Source organism: Monocercomonoides exilis (assembly GCF_001643675.1).
Source record: "Monocercomonoides exilis strain PA203 chromosome Unknown scaffold2-2631571, whole genome shotgun sequence".
In the NCBI taxonomy this organism is placed as follows: Eukaryota; Preaxostyla; order Oxymonadida; family Polymastigidae; genus Monocercomonoides; species Monocercomonoides exilis.
The window spans coordinates 1,323,090-1,344,411 of NW_027150547.1; the positions used below are offsets into that span (position 1 = coordinate 1,323,090).

Consider the following 21,322-nt stretch of genomic DNA (forward strand, 5'->3'; position numbering starts at 1 on the left):
TAAAAATTAAACAGAAAAATTGACGCAAACAAAATTGTAAAAACCTTCGAGTTTAAACAGCAGTACTATATAAAACAAAATTAATTGTTTTCTCTTTGAATTCATTTTTTGTTTCTCTTCAGCTGAATGCAATTCAGACGTAATTAGAGAATGTAGCCAACACGCGTACAATACCAAAATATGTATCGGAATCCATAAAATGAATATGCTTTTATTTGTTTGCCCGTCATATTTCGACAGAATTTCGTGATATCCACATAGAAGTGGGAAAACAAATAATAATGACGGGAATGTTGATTCAATCATCTGCGCAGCAATCCAACGAAATACAAGTGTTAACAGCAAAAACATGGAGGTAAAATTTGTTCTATTTCCAAAGCAATATGGTGGATTGCGATTTTCATGTATTTGAAAGTTCCTTCCAATAAAAAATATGACACAAAAAGTAAGTCCAAAAGCGATTGAATATATAAATGCCCATGAAACAATTCGGCAACAATGTAATCTTTGTGCCATGCAGCAAATTTTTCTCAAATAAAATTGTTTTAATATGTCACAAAACAAAAATTATTAATTTCAAGATTTTATTATGGACAAATCAATTAATTTTTTTCTCTGTTTAAATACAATTTTTTTCTTTTTTTTTTTTAACCAAAATTGTCGTTGAATTTTGTTTAATGTCATTAGTTTTATTTGTTGTATGAACTGTACGATATTTCAAAATGATTGCAGTTTCAAAAGTCAAAAAAAAATTAAAAAAACTTAAATAGTGGGTAAATTATTTCAATCTGATTTTTGATCCACACAAAATTTTCAGTGCTGTTTTTTTTTTTTTTTTTTTTTTTTTCTACTCAATTTTCACTTGAAAGCGATGGACTCCTAAAGATACAATTGAAAAGTGTTTTTGAACAAAAAGTTTCATTTTTCGAAAAATACGAAAATAAAACAACATATATCAATCTCTCATCTTTCAGATAGAAAGAGAGAGCTCCTTGAGTACAAAATGCTTTTGTGGATCATTTCGTTATACATTGGTATTGATATTTGTGTTTTGATCAAAATTTTCTGTAATTTTCTTATTTGTTAACATCATTCCAAAAAAAACTTAATTTTATATTACATTATTTCTTTTAAATTTATTCAATAAAAATTTTGTGGGTACGATCAGCAAAAAACCAATCGTTGATGCTGCAGTTTATATGCACGGTTTCCTTATTATGTAGCATTTTTGTTGATGCAAGAGGAGTCAGAACAGTAAATTTTGGAAAACTGCGTGAGGCAGATCACTTCTCTTCATTTTTTAGACAAATCGATAAATCATTTGCGGTGGCAACAGCATCTATTTCACCAACTTCTCCCTTTCTAATTTTAAACAGTACAACAACGTTTAGAGATATATTTTTTACCTCCTCTGTCAATTATTGGCCTCAATTTTATTGTTTTTCTTCTTTTTTGTGCATTACGTCTTGTGCAGTTGCATGTGATACAATCGGGAAAATCAGTCCCTTTACTAGCTATGATAGCTCCACAAGCATTTATAATGCAACTTTTATGAATCCTTCGTGCTCCAGTCTTATTGCTCCTCTATTTTCTCAAGATTCTTCTGGATCTTCATTTTCTCAGCTCTTTCATTTCTCATCATCAGTTGTGCAATCGCTTGTTCTTGCTTCAACTCCCTTCCTTTTGCCAGCTTCTTTTACTTCGGGAAGAATTTACGACTCAATTTTTTTCAATATAACGATTTCTCCACTTCTTCGTTCTCATATGGATACAATGCCCGGACAGAGAGAGGCATCTATAAGCGACAGTGCGTTCACAAAGGTGGAGAATGTGTATGATGGCGGAATTGTTCAATCGGTCAATGCACCTGGCAACAACATTTTATGTTCAAATTGCTCATTCTTGTCATGCTCTCGCGAGCTTAGCAACGATACTCGCAAACCATATCCTTCTAGGGAGGACTATTCTTATAGGTCGTGCTCCTTCAGCGATTCACTGTTCACATTAACTTCTCAATTGCGTGGGGGAGCTATTTTCGTTGGAACAAATGGATCTCTAAATGTTCAAAGATGTTCATTTATAGAATGCCAAACATCTATTCGAGGCGGTGCCATATTTTTGATTGAATTTAGTAATAGTGAAATCAATGTCACGGATTTTGCGAACTGCACTGCTAATGACTCCGATGGTGCTTTAGGAATATTTCATGGAATTCACGCCATCACTTATAATTGCTTATTTGTTAATTGCTCTTCACGAGAGCAATTTGGTGCAATGAATAATGAATATTCTCCAAGAGATTATCTCATAAACAATTGCACTTTTTCGTATTGTCTTTGCAACGGAACAGGCGGATGCGTGGGACTTGCTTATCCTCCTTCAGAATTTTCAATTGTTGATTCGCTTTTAGAGCATTCAACATCAAGCAGAGGAGGAGCTATTTATTTCCATAGTAATACAGAAAGCACATCAATGCGTTGGATATTTCTTTTATTTCGCAACAACTCTTCGCCTTTGGGAAATGATGCATATTCGACACCTGGTTTGTACGAAAAGTTGAACAAATCTCAGTTTGTGAGCTGTTTTTCAACCAGCGAGCAGCCAAGATTCCTTCATTGTCCGAAAACAGGGCAATGCACACTCAACCATAATGAAAATGATTGGCTTCCTAATCCATCTCCAATAGAAATAAATGTAAAAAATTCAGGACAAGATTTAGAATCGTGCGGAGCTGAAGGTCTCGAATGCAAGACAGTCAAACATGCATTCTCTCGCTCCATTCCCATTCTTGGTCAGTCTATTCTTCTTCATAGCGAAACCTTTATCGTGGGAGAACTGAAAATTAACGCACAGTATATTGCAGTTAGGGCGAAAATTAAGACTCAAGCTCAAAACAACAGGCCAATCATTGAGACAAACACTTCAGCAGAAGCATTCTGCAGGATTGTGACTGGATCATGTGGTATGGAAGAGGTGAATGTCTTGCATTCATGCACAAAGTGGCCAACAACTGCTCTGTTTGTTGTTGAAGGATCTGGGAGTCTTGGACTTGTGGAAGTGTCTATTTCGTGCAGCGCAGAAGGAATTTCCTATTTTACATGTGGTCTTATTAATGCGCAATCTGATGGAGCATCAATAGAACTTGCACGTGTCAAGTTTTCGGGGATCAAATCCACAAAGTCAGTTCTGGGGTTTGCAATGAGCTGCGGGTGGAAAATTTCCGATATTTTATTCGATGAAGTGGAGCGCACGACAGGGAATGGTGGTGCACTGGAGGTGACAGTTGAACCAGGTGATGCTCTGGAACTGGAAAATATAACGTTTTCCTCTTGTAGAAGTAAAATTGGAGATGGCGGCGGGATGTGGGTGTTAGCCAAGAACGAGTCAAAAGTTGTTGTGGGGAATGCATCAGCTAGGAGCGGAGCAATAAGTTTCAACGCATGTGAAGCGAATGGTCTTGGAGGAGGTTTATATGTGTATATGGAGGAAAATGTCGATGTGAGATTGAGTAGCCTAACATTTACAGGATGTACTGCGTCTGCAGGAAGAGATGTGTTTGTTAGCGCCTTCAATATGGGGAATGCAGTGAAGCAAGGGCTTATCTCTTTTTTACCGGAGCTGACTGATGTGAATGGTGTGAGCGGATATGAGCGATCAACTACAAATGAAAGCTTTGTTATTCCGATTGTAGTGTATTTATGGAGCAATCGAACTGCTCGAGCATACGTTCATAACAATAAGCAGAGCAGCGCAGACTTTACAGGATGCGGAGTTGCAGAATATCCGTGTCGCAGTGTTGATGGAGCAGCACGACTGCACTTTGCGGAAGCAGATCGGAAGCTGAGATTGTGTGAAGGATTTAGCTTTGATTGCTATTTGGCACTGAATGCAAGAATGTTTGACTTTGATGTGGAGGCGAAGGGAACAGTGAAGGTGCGCGTGGAGTCGACAGTGGCTGGAGCAGGGGAAGGCTTGGTTGAATGCAGTGTTCCGACTGTATTCACAAACATAAGTTTTGAGCTTGGAAGTGCTGTCGGAGTAAAGAAGGCATTTTTATACTCGCATTCAGCTTCTTTGCGCATGAAGGACTGTTCAATGTGTATGGCTCCTGGCGCACAGGCTGCGAGATTCTCGTTTATGCACGTAACGAGCGGGACAACAGAATTGTCAGGGTTTGTTGTTGTACAGCAGGAAAATGGAGTTGCATTTGGTGATGCTCCGATGGGAATATTCGAGGGTTCTTGCACATGCACAGTGAATGAAATGACTCTCTTCAACACAACGACAGGAAGTTCAAGGGGACTGGTTTGCTTTTCGTCTACGGGAAATGCTATTGTGAAATACTGCACCTTTTCGAATGCTGCAGGTTCTTTGGGGGCTATTGTACATGTGGCATGCGCAAGCAAGGTCGAAGTTTCGAACTCAACATTTCATAACATTTTACGGTCCATTGGGGATGGATCAAGTGTATGCGTTATGGGTGCAAGCAGCGATTGCGAGGCTAGCGGAGAAGCTCAAATACTGAACTGCACATTGCAGAATTGCAGTGTTGATGGAGCAGGTGGATGCGGTGGTGGAGTATCAGCGCAACTCGGATTGCACTCATCACTGATAGTTAAGGATACCACTTTTCAAGAGTGTGCAGCGCCTTTGCAAGGAGAATCTGGGGGAAAAGGAGGCGCACTGTTTTTGTCTCTTCACAACACGGCTTCCTCGTTTACTCTCGGGGCAACAGTTACATTTTCTTCCAATACAGCGATGCTTGGTGATGACGTGTTTGTTTCCGCACCTGACCTTGATTTTACTGTTACCGCTGAACACTTCCTTTACTTCGACAAACATCATCCGTTTGCTCGGGAAGCGGCTTGCGGAATGGATCACAGATGGAGCGATGCAGTCATCCCACTTGTGTACTATCTAATGGATAGGGAGCCGAATGTGTGTGTTGCAGATACAGGGTTTGATGTTTCTGTCTGTGGATTTACCGATTATCCGTGCAAGACTATTTCACACGCTCTTACCCGTCAAAGCGCAGAGAAGTCTATTTTGCTTGCTTCAGAGTTCAATTTTTATGAGCGTGTCAAGCTCAGTGATGCGTATTTCTGCTCCATATCTGCTCAGGAAAATGCTTCGATTTCCTCATCCTTTTCCACGATAAGTATGTATGGAGATGGGATTGCTTCACAGGCGCTGGTTATTGTCGAACAGGAAATTAGTGTTGAGCGCGTTCGGTTTGAAGCGGATTGTTGTTTAACTACTCCTCAGAAAGGTTTGATTCTGATTGCTTGCGATTCAGCTTTATGCGAAATGAAGAAATGCACAATTGGAATGAGCTTAACAGAGAATAGGCATGAGTCTGCCACAGGAGCTGATGAAGGAGCATCTGCAATTAGGTGTGAGTTTTGTGTTGTGGAAGCTGGAAAACTTCTGCTGATAGAGTTTACAGTTGAATCGCTGAAAGTGGAGCGATGTGGGCTGATTGATGTATGCGGGACTGGAGCATGTCAAGTTAATGGATGCGTGATGAATGGAGGTGAATGGGCATCAGAAAAGGGAGTGTTTGAGTATTGTTCAAGTAACTCAATGACGTTGCAAAATTTAATTGCGGAAAGGATTATCTGCAACGGTGGCCCTATTGTTGCAGATATTAATGGAAAAGCTTTAACTGTCGTTAACTGCTCATTTGACCATATTGAACTGAGGATGGGGAATGGGAGCGTGCTGAGATGTGATGTATCTGATGCATCTTCTACTGTGGAAGTGGTTGATACCAATGTAACTGGAGCAGCAGCTCTCGATGGCTGCGGAGGGGCTATCTCCGTGATTGCGAGAAATTCAGCGCATGTGCGGATTGGATACGGGGAGGTAATAACCGCATTGACGATGTGCGAAGCAAAATCAGGAAGTGGAAAACGGAGCGGAGGAAGCGGAGATATCAGGAATATACATCGACAAAACGGAAACGGAAAGGGGATAGGCGGCGCAATACATGTGAGGAGTGTTGGTGTTTCTGATGATATTGCATTTGGTAGCATTTCATTTGGAACAGATGAGCAAGCCAATTCAGCCAGCTGGTCTGGCAAGAACATCTTTATAGAAAGCGACAATCTGAGCAGGACAGTGAAGCCTGGACTATTTGGCTTTGCTGTGGATCTGGTTACTAAAAGCACTTTTGATGAGCTAAACGGATTTGAGGCGGGAAATGAATCGTACAGTATTCCACTGGCTGTGTACCTTGTAGATTTCGACGGGAAGGCTTGGGTAGCAGGAACAGACGCAGATGGAGTTGACTATCGTATGTGTGGAATTTCTCATTATCCCTGTGCAACGATACCTTTTGCAATAACTGCACGATTTGGAGAAGGGGATGCAACTGTGATTCTCTCCAGCACTTTCACATTTAAAGAGCGAATCGTATTCAATGATTCCAATAGTATTTTGATCACTCTCAGCCCAGAAGTGAATCTTGGTCGTATAAGTGTTGCATCTGATAACAGCGGTCAAGGCGACAGTGTCGTTGAGATGAACTGCAAAGCCACTCTCCAAGGAATTGGGTTTGTTCTTCCACCAAACTTTGTTAGGACAGAGCGTTGTTGTTTTTTGCACTGTAACGGTGCGGAAATATTGTTGGAGGATTGCTCTGCGAGCAAAGGAAGAGAAGGAAATGTTGCTTATTCGGTTGTGCTGGTGACTGGCGGATCAACCACGCTCAAGAACTTTAAGATGGAAGATTTTTCACTTGGAAATGTAATTGCAGTGGAGGTGCGAGGTGCAGAGGCGAGTGCAAAGCTGGAGAATGTGACGCTGAAAGGAGTGAACTCAGAGAGCATGAAGGGTCTTGCATTATGCTGCGACGGAGGGAGACTCGATCTACAGAATGCAACAGCAAATGATTCTACTGCCGCTAATCACTGTGTGATTACAGTTTCAGCTGGATCTTCTTCAAGCATACAGAACTGTAGCTTCACAGATCTGATAAGGAGAGAAGGCGATGGAGGTGTTGTGGTTGGTGAAGTATGTGGCGGGGCAAAGGTGCAAATGAAAGAATGTGTGTTCCGCGGTGTTGCGTGTGTAGAATCAGGACGAAAGGGAGGAAGCGTTTGTGTGCATGTGGCAGCGGATGGTGTTATTGTGTGTGAGAACAACACTTTTGAGGGGAGTACTCTCGTTGGTGAGGAAAGTTGCGGTGGTGCATTATATTTAAATTTTGAAGCATCAAATGTGGTGTACTCGATGCGGAATGTTCAATTCTCACGAAACGAAGCCGGACTTGGGAGCAACGTGTTTTTGGTGTGTCCAACTCCACGCGTCACTATTGACCGCAACCGGTGGATAGGATCAGCTGTAGAAGGGCAACCGAACAAGACGATGTGGGTGATGGATACAGAGGAGCCTCCACTTGTGAACACAACGCTGCTGAAGTATTTATTCCCAACAAAGGACAACATAATTTTTGTTAACAAGGAATATGGAAGTACGAGCAACTGTGGAGATGAGGACTACCCATGCGCAGAACTTTTCATCGGATACGATCGACTTGGAACCGAAAAGGATGTACTGCAGATCATCTACTCGACGGAACTTACCGGGCAGATTGTGCGACAAAATGCCCCCCTCACCATTCGAGGAAGAGATTCCACTTCTGCAAGCTCCAACCTTGTTGTTGGGTCAAGTGGTCATCTGGTTTTTGAAGCAGTGTCAGCGGATATAGTCTTATCGATTGAGCGCATTGTGTTTACGCTTCCGTATCCTCAGGCTGATCATAATGAGCTGCTTCAACTGAATTTTGGAAAGGTGTATTTTGTATCGTGTATCTTTGGAGTTTCCACAGATGCCCCTGAAGAAGGATTAACGAGAATTGGGTGTAGCTTGTGGATTGCATGCTGCAGTGGAGGAGAACTTCAATTCTGCGATGTCGCAGTAAAGCATCTGGATTATGTTTCTGAGAGAGGTGTTGTCTGGATGCAAGATAATGCGAAAGGTAGATTTAACAGCACAAACGTTACTGGTCTATCTTGCACAGGAAGTGGTCTCATATACGAAACGGGTAGGGCTCATTTAACGTTAGAGAACTGCACAATTGAAGAATGCACCACAGTTAAAGGAGGAGTTATGTGCGTGGAAGATGAAAGTGGAGTGGAATCGAATGGCGGGTGCGTGTTTCGTAGTTGTACATGTGACAAAGGAAGTGGAGGATGGATGAAAGTGATGCTGAAGTCAAGGGGCTCGATAAGCATTAAAAATACACAAATTGAGCAATGTGTGGCTTATGATGACATTGACCCAAACAGCATTGGTGGAAAAGGAGGAGGTGCGATGCTTGCATTTGGAGATAATTTCTGCAACGATATCTTGTTGCAATTTGTATCATTTACAAATAATGATGCAGAGCTAGGAAAAGATCTATTTATTGAGTGCAAGAGCTTGAATGAGACGGTAACCCCAGTTCGATTTGAGGGCGTATCTGGAGATAAAGCAGATGGTTCTGCTGATCTGCGGGGAAGTGACAGGACAATTTTGGAGGGAAATCCGATTTGCTTGGATGTGTTCCTTGTGCAGCGTCTACGATCGCGCAACTTCATATCTTCTCAAACAGGTCTTGATCTCCTTGGATGTGGTGAGACAGACTTCCCATGTAAGACTTTTTGGCGAGCTGTGGCAAATGCTTCTCCCACCGAGACAAATAAAGAATTGATAATTGAGGGAAGTGCATCCATAGCAGATGAGTACAACCTCTCGAGCTTCGATATCTGTTCTTCTGATAACATTGTACAAGCAGTTATCAATGTTGTGCCAGCCATTCCTGAAGGCCGATTTTCAGCTGTGATGGTAAACGAAAAGACACTGAAGTTACGAATTATTGACTTTTCCTTGCCTAGCGATATAACCAGTTTTCGAGACTCATTGATTTCATCAAGCTCTGTGTCTTCAGAACTCTTGTTGCTGAACTGTTCATTCTTTTGTGAAAGTTCAGATCCATTGAGATACAGCATAATATATGCACATGGAGGGGTTGTTCGTGTTGAGAAATGTGTGATGTGCGCACTTAACTGTGGAAATGTGCCGTTTCGCCTGAGCTGCACTTTGTTTATTTCAAATTGCATTCTCACCAATATAGTTACCCCCGCAAGCTGTGAAGGAGGTGCCTTGCACATTGAACTGCCGCTGGGATGTGACTTGTCCATGGCAGGGACAACAGTCCAAGAATGCTCGTGTTCAATCGAGAAAGGATTTGGAGGTGCAATATTTCTTGACGCATCTCTTCCCTCTGAATCTTGTCCTTTTCTATTTCGAGACATTACGCTTGCCGATAACAAAGCGTGGCAAGGCAAGAACATGTTTATTTGTTCATCCGATCTCAACAAGTCTGTTACAGCGGATTCGTTCAAGTTCGACTTCAGCTCAGGCGAAAAAGACGAAAACATGTTTGCTGGAGAAGATGGATCTTTTGGGCAAGTAGATCTGTTGATATTTCTCATTAAATATGAGGCACTTTGTGTGACTGCTTCAACTGAAGGAGCAGATGTGGTGAGATGTGGAAGTGCCGAGCTACCTTGCTTTTCGTTCTGGAAGGCAATGCGCCAATTTAGCCAGAGAAGCAGCAATGAATCATACGAACTAAGGATAGCAGACTCAACTATTTTGCGGAACAATTTCGATGTATCTGAGTTTGTAGTTTTTGGAAGCGCAGGAAAAATTGATGGATATAGTTTAAGTCGGATGCTGTGCGAAGGAAACGTAGATGGAGGTGAAGCAGCGCTGCTTGTAAATCGGAAAACGCTGAAGATAACGAGTATTTGTATTGCCATTGGGAGCGTGTTTGGCAATGCAGAAGATGCAGTGATTGTGAGCGAAAGCGGCGAGTTGGCATTTATGGAGTGTGTGTTTGAAACTTGCTTATCAGCAAACGAGGCGAGCGGAGTGGGTTTTGTTATGGTGAAAGGCGGAAATATTACGATGACGCTGCAGGGTATAAGAAATGTGCATTCAGGAAAGCCTGTGTTTAAGATTCTATCAGGGTGCTTCTGTCAAGCGGATGAGATGGCTGTGGATCATGTGGAGCTCGTGGGAGGGAGCTTGATAATCATTGAGCAAGGGAAGCAAGGACAGATGCAGGGAAATGGTAAGACTCGTACGACTGTTGTTTTGAAGAACTCGACATTTGTGAGTGTAACCAGAGAAGGAAATGGAAGCTCAGTAGCTGGATGTTCAAGCTCAGGTTCATACAGCGATAGTGAATACATTTGGCTGGAAGCGAACGGATCACGGTTCGAAGGGTGCAAAGCAGGGGCTGGTGAGAAGGGTGGAATGCTAATGTTTTTACTGCAGGAAGAGGGTCACCTTGTTGTAAGCAACAGCCAGATTGCTCAATGTGCATGCTCCATGAACTGCGGCCGTGGCGGTGGGGTGTATGTAGACAGCTCAATAAGCGGGGAGCTTGATATGCTTTTCAGCCGACTTACGTTCAAAGCGAATTTAGCCAGCGTAGGTAACGATGTATTTGTCCGCTGTGAGTCAATCGAAACTCAAATCAACGAGACGCACTTCCGCATTGATCTTGGAGCAGATTCGTTCAATTCGGTGAATGCTATATACGGGATTGATCTTACACACAGGGATCCTGTCGATCTCATGAACTATGTCAGCATCTATCAGTCGAACACAATCCTGGTGAGTACAGCAGATGGCGCAAACGGTAGCAATGAGCGCCAATGTGGCAGTTGGGTCTTACCGTGTCGCACGCTTGATTATGCCGTCACTCATCTTTCAGAGAAATATACTCGGATGCTACTTGTTCAAGCAGCCTGTGAGCTGCATGGCGAAGCAGACTTTGATTCAGTCATTTTTGGAGCAGCTATGAGCGCCAACTGTTCGGTTGATGTTTTGTCTGGCATATCTCGATCACGTTCTGCACTTATTTCTTCATCTGGAAAGGTGACTTTCACTGCAGTCAGTTTTGTGTTTGCATCGCCTTTTGTTTCCTCTCACTCGCTGTTTCTTGAAGCTCTCAACGGTACGCTATCTCTATCATCGTGCCGTTTTGCAGCATATGCCATATCTCGCTCCTTTACTCCTTCTGCAAATGTGGCTGCTGGTCCAATTCCATTTAACCTTATTTCAGTCGATTCTGCAATGCTCTTTATGTTTGATGTTCATATAAGAGATCTCGAATTTTCATCTCTTCTTCCTCTTATCGTTGTTGGAAGCGCGCCGTCAACTGTACACTTTCTTCATGTTGAAAGTTTGAAATTTTCTGGATCGGTTTTAGCATTCACCCAGGCAATATCCATTGATGGAGCACAAGATGATGATATTAGCTATAAAGTTACCTCATCCACGTTTCAAAATGTGAGCTGCATCCAGGACTCTGGAAGCATAATCCATTGTGAAGCCTGTGAAGTGCCTGTCATCTTGTCCAATTGCACAATTGAGCATTCCAAGGTTGGGAAGCAAAATGGGGGAGCTTGTTTGATAAAATCTTGTTGTGATATCAGGATGGATCTGTGTGAATTTTCTGGGGAATACGCTGAAGCATCTGCAGAAGAAATTGTTTTTGAGGGGATTAAAAACATGCAAGAGGCAATCTGCCACTGGAACAGCTCGGCTGTAGAGCTTGCGAATTGTTCGGCAAAGATTACGGACACTGCCTTTACAAATTGGGCTATCGGAGCATTGTCTACAATTGGAGGGGTTGTTAATGTGGAAAAGGGTGAATTTCTGGGAAACGATCCTTTGTTTTCGAAATATAGTTCAACGAGAAGAAACATTTTATGCGAAAAGGAAGGAAAGCTCAATATTGAGGGTCTGAAAGGAGGTGATGGGATGGAGAGAAACGCATCACTGTGGATATTGAATGATGGATGCGAACTGTCTGGAATAGTGTTGGAAAGAGCATCAGAGTTTTTCATCCCAACGCTTGAAGCAGTGGAGATGAAGGAAGTTGGGGACACAATTGAACTGACGTTCAGAGGAACAGTTCTTCTGCCGTGCAACCTGCAGTTCCAGATTGTTTCAAGAATGGGAGAAGTCAGCTCGATTGAGACCCATGCCTTTTCGGATGAAGACTTTGTTTCAGAGGTGGAGGTGCATGGGAGGATTGGAACATCCTTGATCAGCACAGCAGGGGAGGAGGTTGAGGTCAGTGCACACATTTTGTTTGGAAATTCAAATTCCCCTTCAACAACTGAATCATTCATTTTGAAGAACCGAAGTGAAACGAAATCAGAAGCAGATGGAAAAGTTGTTGAAGGAGGAAAAGAAGGAAAATCGTTTTGGCCAATAATAGTTATTGCAATGGCAATTATTCTTTTGATTGTTCTTGTTGGATTTATTATATTTGTTGTTCGATGGAAGAAGGCAAAGAACGAGAACAAAGATCTGAGAGAGATTGTGAACGACAACATCAGAAAAGATCCGAAGGCATTTGAGATGGTGACAATGGAGATGTCGCCAGAGGAGCAGTGGCGAAGAGCAGAGAAGGAGGCAGAGAAAAAGAACGAAGAAAGGATAAAGAAAAGAATAAATGGAAAGGAGATGGTTCATTCAGAATCTGAAGAGTACCTTCTGTCTGAGAGTGGCTCCACTGAATATATATTGGGAAAAGATTCAGACAAGATTCCTGATTGGGCATTGGAAAAGATTGATGAGAAGGAAGAAGAAGAGTCAAGAAAGAGAACACCATCTCCATCGATTTCATCAACTTCAACAACAGACACTTCAGACACAGACACAACATTTGTTCGAATGGAAGATGCATGCCCTACCACATCATCCATGTCGAATCTGGTAGATGCTATGAGCTGCTCGTCTCCACACGAGAAGCTGATTGTGGATCTACGGGATTCGCTATTTATGTTGTTACATGGAAGGAACGAGAAGAAAGAAATGGCGATAGGGACTCTGGAAGAGAGGGAGATGACAGCTGCACAGATCCTGTTCTGGGTTGCGAACGGAGCACTCCACTCACTTGAGAAGGAGGAAATGCCACTTCAGTCATTGGACAATTTGAGTCCGCACATTGTGTTGTTCTCGGAGCACATGGTCATCTGCATTGCGATGCACTCGGATTGCTCATCTGATTCTGATTCATCTTCGATTTCGTCATCCTCCACTGTCATTACATCTTCCTCTGATTACTCAACTGCCAATAGGAATGGTCGTGGTTCTCCTCCACCATCATCTGCCTTTGAGGAGGATGATGATCTCAGGAAGGAGTATTTGCGATGGAAGGCACCAGAGCTGATGAACGGGGCAAAGCAGCATACGACGAAGAAGGGAGCAGTGTTCTCGATTGGGATGATGCTGTGGGAGTGTCTGACGCTGCAGATCCCGTTTGGGGAGTACGAAGCAGTGGTGGCGGGGCAGAAGATTGTGAATGGGGAGAGGCCGGTGATAGGCGCAGAGCTTCTGGGGTGCTTCAACGATACGGTTGCTGGGTGCCTGTCACCTGGGTGGCAGAGCAGGCCGACGCTTGTTGATCTGAAGCGAGAGTTCATCCAGCGATTTCCAGCAGGGTTAGTGATGCTGACTGTGTCGGATGCGATCGACGTTGCGGGGGGTGCGGGGAGAGGCAACTGCAGCAGGATTGTAAGCAGTGGCAGTGGCAGCGAGAGTTGGTTCAGCTGAGAAAGAGAGGAGATGTTTGAAGAAATTTTGATATAGCAGGTGCAGAATGAGCAACTGTGCAGATATTGTTTTCTTCTTTCTTTGAATAACTTTCTTGGATATAATAGTATATATGTTATTTGTATGCATCTGTGTGCATCTGTGTATTCATTTGTGTATGCTTGTTTTTATTTATTCCTTTTCTCTCTTTACAATTCTTTCGTGTTTTGTGTTTTTAATAATTATTCCGAATTGTAATTGAATTGCAAACTCTTGATTTTTTATAGAGTTGAATATTCATTTCACCTATTGTTTGCTTCATCGGCATCTCATATTCCTGAGTTGACGATGACTTTTTGTGTTAATTGTTTCAGCATGGTTGATGCTTGGATTTCAGTTTCTATTTTTGTATTCACCTAATTTTTATAAGATATGCATAACTATTGTTGTTTATAGGTTTATAATTAATTATGTATTTATATATACAAACTTTAAAGATTGATATTTTTTTTTACAGTGATTGAGTAGTTTTCAATAGTGTGTCATTATGTTTGTTTGCTGGTTTATAAGTCTTTGTGAGAAATGTTTGTTTTGAATTACATGCCCATTTTATTATTTTTAATATTATCTTACAAAGTGAAGATGTTTTTGAGGACGATTTTTGAAAAATCAATTTTTTTCAGAAAAAATAAAAATTGAAAAAATATCATATAATGAAATGAAATAAATATCAAAATGTGTTCAAAAGGGTATTGACTATTATAAAAATAAAATTCGAAAAAAGAACATTAAAAACAAGGAATATTTATTTTGATTTATTCAGATTATTGTGAAAACTTCTGTTGATGGTCATTTCTTATGACATTTTTATAATTAAAAACTTTGTTCGAATGTTGTTGAAATATATCTGTGCACACTTATTTTTTCCTTTTTTCATTCTTTTCATGTGGAAATTAATCGCAAGGACAAGAATTTCTTCCCGATTCTAAAAATAAATGGTGAATTTAAAAAAAAATTGATCAGAATCTGTAATTCTTTTTGTTTTGTTGAAAATGTTAAATTTTCAATTGAAATTATAGTTTCAAATCCAGATCAAATTTCAACTCACACACATGCAACTTTCCTTGAAAGTTTGTTAAAACCTTGCAATGTTCCAACATTCATTCAAGTGATGTAATGTGAGTGTGAATAGAAATTTGATCAATACAGGTATTTAATATTCCAATTGATAATTAAATCAATGCTTTTTTTTGAAAAAAAATAACACTCATGTGAAATATAGAATCTTCTGAATTTAGAAAAGACTGATTGCTGTATTCGCAATGGAAAAATGAACATCTATTCAAAAACAAAATAAAATTTCAAAAACAAAAATAAAATAAAAACGAGACAATAAAATTTTCTTAAATTGTTCAAAAAATTTCACAACCAATAGAAAAAAGGAATAAAAAAATTAAAATCATAATTTTTTGTGAAAAATCGTTTTGAGTTCGAAGTGCTAACGGCCAAAACCGGATATAATCTCATCGAGATTTGTGTAATTTTTCATGACTGCTTCAGGTGTGACTATGCGCGATGTGACTTTTCACAGAAAAAATCAAAAATTGATTTTCGAAAATTATTTTATTAGAGTGATATACCTATTTGGAAAAATCTTATCAAATACACTTTTTTTAACAAAGAAAACTATTGTTGTTGTTTCATTGTATTTTGTTTATTCTATTATTTTTTATTTGGTCAAAACAAAAAAAAAAATAAAAATTTAACATTTATATCGTGGAATCACAAAAAAGAGTTCCAAAATTTCATCAAAATATGATGATTTGTTTTTAACCCTGTGTTTATTTGAGATGAAAAATGAATGAAAAATGGCAAAATACAGATATCACACAAAATACCGGACAAGATCGATTTCACAATAATTGCAAAAGGAATAAATCTGTTTGTTTTCCTTTAAAACACATCACATTAATGCAAACTCATTTGATATACAAAACTTTCAAAACTTCCTCGTTTGTGCTCAGGAAAAATTTATATCGATATCTCGGAGAAATAGGATTTTGAGTTTCTCCGAGAATCAAACAATAATTTGCTCTGAGCACAAACGAGTAAGTTTTGTATGTCTCGTTTATCAATTGAGTTTGTATCAATGAGATATATTTTGAGGAAAATTAACAGAATTTTTCTTCTTGCAGTTGTTGAGATATCAATCTTGTCCGGTATTTTGTGCGATGTCCTGTATTTTCTGCGATATCTGTATGTTCGTTCACAAAAAATGTAATAAAAAATAAATGCAATAATATTATACGAGATTATATCAAATTTTGATTAAACTCTTGATTTCAAATGTGTTTCATTTTAAGTTGAAAAAGCAAACTATTCAAGCTATTTTCGGACTGTGCATTGAATATTTGTTTATGGAAAGAGAAAAATGATTTGTTATATTAAGATAAATCTGAAGAAAATCAAATATTGAATGTATTTTTGTTTAAAAAATATATTTTCTAAAAAGCGTATTTTTTTTTTTTTTTTTTTTTTTTGGTTGTTGTTGTCTAGCAAAATCTGAAATTCTGTTAATAATGAAGAAAAACATTTAATTTCTATTTATCAGGTTTTTTATTTACGAAATATTTCTACAAATCACTTTCTCTGTGAATGTGAAAATTACACAAAAAAAAAAAAAAAAAACAAATCAAAAAATTTTCGAAGAATGATGCAATCCTAAAATGAAAGACCGGCCATTTGAAAATACGTTATTAGCTTGAAAAAAAATTAACCAAATCATGTTTCTGATAATTCTTAATTTGCAAATAACTCAAACATAATTTTCAAAAAAAACTTCAAACTTTCAAAGAATATTTGCAATTAAAATTCTTTTAATAATAAGAAATCAAATCAAATAAAACAAAATGCGAAATGAAAAAAAAAGTAGAAGTGCTATTTAAAACATGAAAATAGTTTTCTAACACATAAATAATTTGTCCCCAACATTGTTATGGTGACTGTGAAGATGAGCGGTGATGTGAAGGTGAAGATGATTGTCGCTTTCTACTTTGCATTTTTGGTGTTTTGGAACGTCTTTGACTAGGAGGCAGCGGAGGTTTTGATGGAGATGAACGCTTTGGAGAATCTTGTTCTGCTAAATCGGAATTATTCGTCTTTTTCTTTTTAGAGTCGGATTTCCCTGATTTTCGAGATTGTAATAGCTGTTGCAATTCTTCAACTTCAATTGTTCTTGTTGCTAGCTGTAATGAAATATGCACATTAATTTTTCTTCATCTCCACAAAAATAATTCACACCATATCTAATGCTATGTCGAGCTTAATTTTCAAAAAATTAATCTGTTCTTTCAAAGAATCAATTTCATCTGTAAGTTTCATTTTTGATTTCGATCCGCTTGCATCTTTTAAGCAATTTACTGTTAATTAAAAAACAATATAAATAGTTTTTACCTTGTTGCCATTTCCCTTTTCTAAATTGGAAGGTTTGATTGGATAAAGTTATTGTAGGAATTCTTTTCACATCTACAGGAGGTACAAGACCAGTTACAGATGCTGCAGCCGCCATTCCAGACTGAAAACAAAATCAAAAATTTATAATCAAATTATGGCAAATTTATTTTTGTTACGTTTTGATCAAGGAAACTATTTTGCATTTTCCTTGAAAGAAAAGGATAATGTCTCATATTGGACCTGGACAAGTTGGACCCGCTCAATATATATCCGGACCATATCATCAGATTCCTTCATCTAATCCTGTATATCCAGTTCATCCAGCTATTATGACAACTGCACCTCAACAACGTATGTTGGTTTTATTTTATTAACAGCTTTTGTTTTTCGCAAATACTTTAATTGATTTTTGTATTAATTTAATAACTAACATATTTTACGCTTTTTATAATTTATCAGGAACGATACACTTTGATGTTCCTCCAGGTGCTCCTGTTCCTCTCCAACAACCTCAACAAGCGTGCTACCCTATTTCGAATGATGGGGTAGCATATCAATCATTTGGATATCCTGTATCTGCTCCGTTTGTTGCAATGAATCAGACACTATCCATTCAGCCACATTTTTTGGTTCTTACTCGTTCTGCGATTGAACAACCGAGGACATTAGATGAATCCCCTCAAAGAAGACGCCACAATAAATCTCGAGAAAGAAGTAGAACTTCTCATCAACGAGCTTATTCTTCAAATAGGCGATCAAGATCTCATAGTCGGTCACATTCTCTTTCACGTTCACGTTCTCATTCAAAAGCAAAACGAACTTCCTCTTCAAAAAGACATAAGAAACATCGTACAGCACGTCATAAGAGAAGTTCTAGCAAAAATTCAGAGGATTCTCCATCTAAATTAGATGAATCCGGCTCTTCATCAGAATCATCTTCTTCAATTTCCTCATCCAAAACACAAACTTCTGCCGCAGCAGAGCATTCACAGCCTCATATGCACAGCGCTTCACCTGCATCTCCTGGCTCTCAGACGACCGCTCCTTCGACAACATCAACTTCTCAAATACAGCAAGAAAAATCAAAGCATAAAGATGTGATTGTTTTGACATCTTCATCTTCAAGTCCCACAATTATACCATTTTCTGCACCCCCTTCTTCTTCTTCAATTTCTGTTTCTGGACTCTCAGCTGCGCAGCGCTCTTCTTCAGGCTCTTTATCGTCTGGTAACACAACATTTTCACAAGCTTCTCCATCGATGAATGCATTTTCGTCTTCTTCTTCTTCTTCTATGGCTTCTTCGAGTCCCAGTCCTTCCAGAAGATCAATGTCTGGTCCGCATTCTGGGCACACGCGCCCTGAGCCTCTTCTTTCTTCTCCTGTTGTCTCTCATCTCCCTTCCTTCTCGCACCACTCCGCAAACAGCGAAGCCAACGCATCAACCGGCCTTCCACATTCCACACACCAGCCTCTTTCAAACACACTTCACCACACTCCACTCTCGTCTCCTTCATATGGCACTTCTCACTCATTATCATCATCCTCTTCTTCTTTTATGTCTCATTCGATGTCTCCCTCTGCGTCTCCTCTGCAATCGCCTGTGCTTTCCTCACGTTCACCTTCATTGGGAATGTCTCCATTGCCCATGGCCTTTGCAGGCACAAGCACCTCTTCCGCCTCATCATCATCATCATCACCATCATCATCGCCTTCTGCTTCACCTTCTTCCTCATCCTCTTCTTTAGGCCAGTCACACACACACAAGTCATCAATCTACCCGTCCCCCTCTCTCTCATCCTCCACTCCTCTGCTCACCTCACAGCAACAACAGCATCACCTCAGCCGCACAGCAACTGCGCCTGCTGAGCCCATCCACCTGCGCATTAGACATTTGACAGGGAGGCCGCTGCAGATTGCCACACCACCGCTGCCTGAGATCCCGTCGCATGCCATTCAGAAGGCGCAGTTGAGGGAGAAGGAGATTTATGAGAATGCGGCGACTGCTTCTGCTTCTGCTAATGCTGCTGGGAATGCTAAGCAGCATGGCTCTGGATCGAAGGGGACGAAAAAATTGAAAGGAAATAAAGAAGAAGAAGAAGAAGAGGATGACGATGACGATGATGAAGAGGAGGAAGATGATATTTCATTCTTATTGGATGAAGAAGAACTCAAGCAGCGAGAGAGAGAGAGAAAAGAAGAGAAAGAAATAAAAGAGCAAATTAAGGATGTTGATCCAGTTCAAGCAGAAACAATAGTGCAAATGACAGAAAAGGAAACAGATTTGTACATAACGAATCTTGAGGATCACATAAATTCTTTAATATCAAATGTTCGACACAAACAAGAAACATTTAACGTTCGAAAAGCCGCACATAATTTTGAAGAGTTTCAGATTAACTCCTTGTTGAATTTAACTGAACTGCGCCTTACCAGAACCGAAGAACTTGATCAGCAGCTAAAGGACGAAGAAAAAGATGAAGGCGGTGAAGATTTTAATTCTTGAAATTTTTTTATTCAAAATTTTTATCTTTTTGATCAAAAATTAAAATTTCGAAAAACAGTTGAGATCAAAGTGAAAAATGAGTTTTGCTTTTTCAAGGCCATTAGGACTTGAATTGTCATCACAACAGCAATTGTATCGTTCTCCTGTTAATTATAGAGCTGCTTCTCCAAGTAAAGAAAGTGTGAAATTTGCTAAACGTCTTTTTTAACAGTTTTTGTGAAGGTCGAGTTCAGGACATAACTACGAAATTGCAGCGTATACAAGCAGGAATAACGCAAAAGAAAATGGTGGGAAATCTCAAAATTAATTTTTCGATTGAATTTTTCCTTTATAATTTGAATAGGATGCACTTAAACAATTAGAACAACAAGTTATTCAATTGCAGCAGGTTTGTATTTTTTTACTTTAACCATATGCTTGTTATTTTAAATATGAAAAATTCAACGTACCAAGTCTTTACAACGCTATGACGAGCGATTTGAAATGTCATACACAAGAGAAGATGCTCACGTCCAACAAATTGAACATAAAAAAGAACAAATTAATTCTCATTTAAGTTCAGATAATAATGCATTACAAGAAGCATTCTCAAAACTTGAAGCAAAATTTGACCAAATCACTTCACAATTGGAAAATGATATGACAACTGCTGAAGAACTTTCGTCACAGGTGGTTGCACACACTGAACACATAATGTTTGATTATTTGTTGATGTTATCTTTAACAAGAAAATATATTTTTTATTTTTAATATTTCTATCAGAGAAACAGCAAAGACAGTTATTCCAAATGCACCAGAAATTTCTTCACAAATTTTAACGCATATTGAACAAGCAGAAAAGGAAATAACAAAAATAAAAACCGATAATGAAGAAAGACGTTTGCAAATAAATTTTCGCATTTATTTTTAAAAATTTATCTTTGATAATATTTTATGAATTACTGTTTTTTTTTTTTTTTTAATTTTTCAGTGGAACAAGAAACTACTTCTGCTGCTGACATGGTAAAACAATTATATTCTGACAATGATGGAGAGAAAAAGGTCTCTTGCTTAAATATTAATTTCAGTGCTTTTTATGTTTTGTTAAATTTACTGATTTCTTATTTAATGGTAATATTTAATTTCAATGCATTCCGAAATAATAAACCAAAATCTTATATAACAGCAACGTGAAGAAGAAGGCAAAGAGTTAAAAGCCCACTTAGATGATATTACATTCAAATTTAGGCAAAATTTGATGGTTTAATCAAAAAATCAACTTTTTCAAAAATTTTTTCATTTTCTATTTCTCTTTACACAAAATTAATAAACGTTTTTAGAATGCAAAGAAAGAGAGATCTGAAAATGAAACGGCTTTACTGCAGATTGTGGAGATGGCATGTACAAAAATTGACGAAGCATTTCGATATTGATCATTTGTGATGTTACTCATAAACTTTCATCGCTCATTTACATTTCTCTTCTTGAGACACATCATTTTATAGCTCTTTTTAATTATCACTCTCACTTATTGTTTCTATTTCTATAGGATTAGAAAATTTCCAACAACTTAACTTATCTTCATTTCACAACACTTAATAATATAAAATTTTTGTTTGCAATTTATTTATGTTATTCGAATTAAGTTCCACTTATTCTTTGAAAAGGGATAAAAACCTTTCAAATAATTAATAAGATGTCATGAATGAAAATTTAATTCGATAAAATAAAAAACGAAAGATTCAAATGTCCATTTTTTGTTTACTGTGTTACAATGAAAT

At 38.9% G+C, this 21,322-nt stretch overlaps 4 protein-coding genes across 4 annotated transcripts; 3 read left to right on the top strand and 1 right to left on the bottom strand.

Moving 5' to 3' along the window:
- Positions 1-1,551: 1,551 nt before the first annotated feature.
- On the top strand, positions 1,552-14,333 carry MONOS_5967 (uncharacterized protein; the record flags this gene model as incomplete). The annotated part of the gene is made up of 1 exon (XM_067876160.1): positions 1,552-14,333. One exon carries the CDS (start codon positions 1,552-1,554, stop codon positions 13,624-13,626), a length of 12,075 nt encoding a protein of 4,024 aa, XP_067735802.1. The 3' UTR covers positions 13,627-14,333.
- A 2,265-nt stretch (positions 14,334-16,598) lies between these two features.
- On the bottom strand, positions 16,599-16,986 carry MONOS_5968 (uncharacterized protein; the record flags this gene model as incomplete). The annotated part of the gene is made up of 2 exons (XM_067876161.1): positions 16,599-16,850; positions 16,906-16,986. The coding sequence occupies 2 exons, from the start codon at positions 16,984-16,986 to the stop codon at positions 16,599-16,601; spliced, it is 333 nt and encodes a 110-aa protein (XP_067735803.1).
- Positions 16,987-17,282: 296 nt separating this feature from the next.
- On the top strand, positions 17,283-19,639 carry MONOS_5969 (uncharacterized protein; the record flags this gene model as incomplete). Its single annotated transcript, XM_067876162.1, has 2 exons — positions 17,283-17,409; positions 17,518-19,639. 2 exons carry the CDS (start codon positions 17,283-17,285, stop codon positions 19,560-19,562), a joined length of 2,172 nt encoding a protein of 723 aa, XP_067735804.1. The 3' UTR covers positions 19,563-19,639.
- On the top strand, positions 19,639-21,164 carry MONOS_5970 (uncharacterized protein; the record flags this gene model as incomplete). The annotated part of the gene is made up of 8 exons (XM_067876164.1): positions 19,639-19,741; positions 19,785-19,849; positions 19,906-19,950; positions 20,016-20,257; positions 20,325-20,440; positions 20,533-20,603; positions 20,728-20,802; positions 20,882-21,164. 8 exons carry the CDS (start codon positions 19,639-19,641, stop codon positions 20,972-20,974), a joined length of 810 nt encoding a protein of 269 aa, XP_067735805.1. The 3' UTR covers positions 20,975-21,164.
- Between the last annotated feature and the right edge of the window lie 158 nt (positions 21,165-21,322).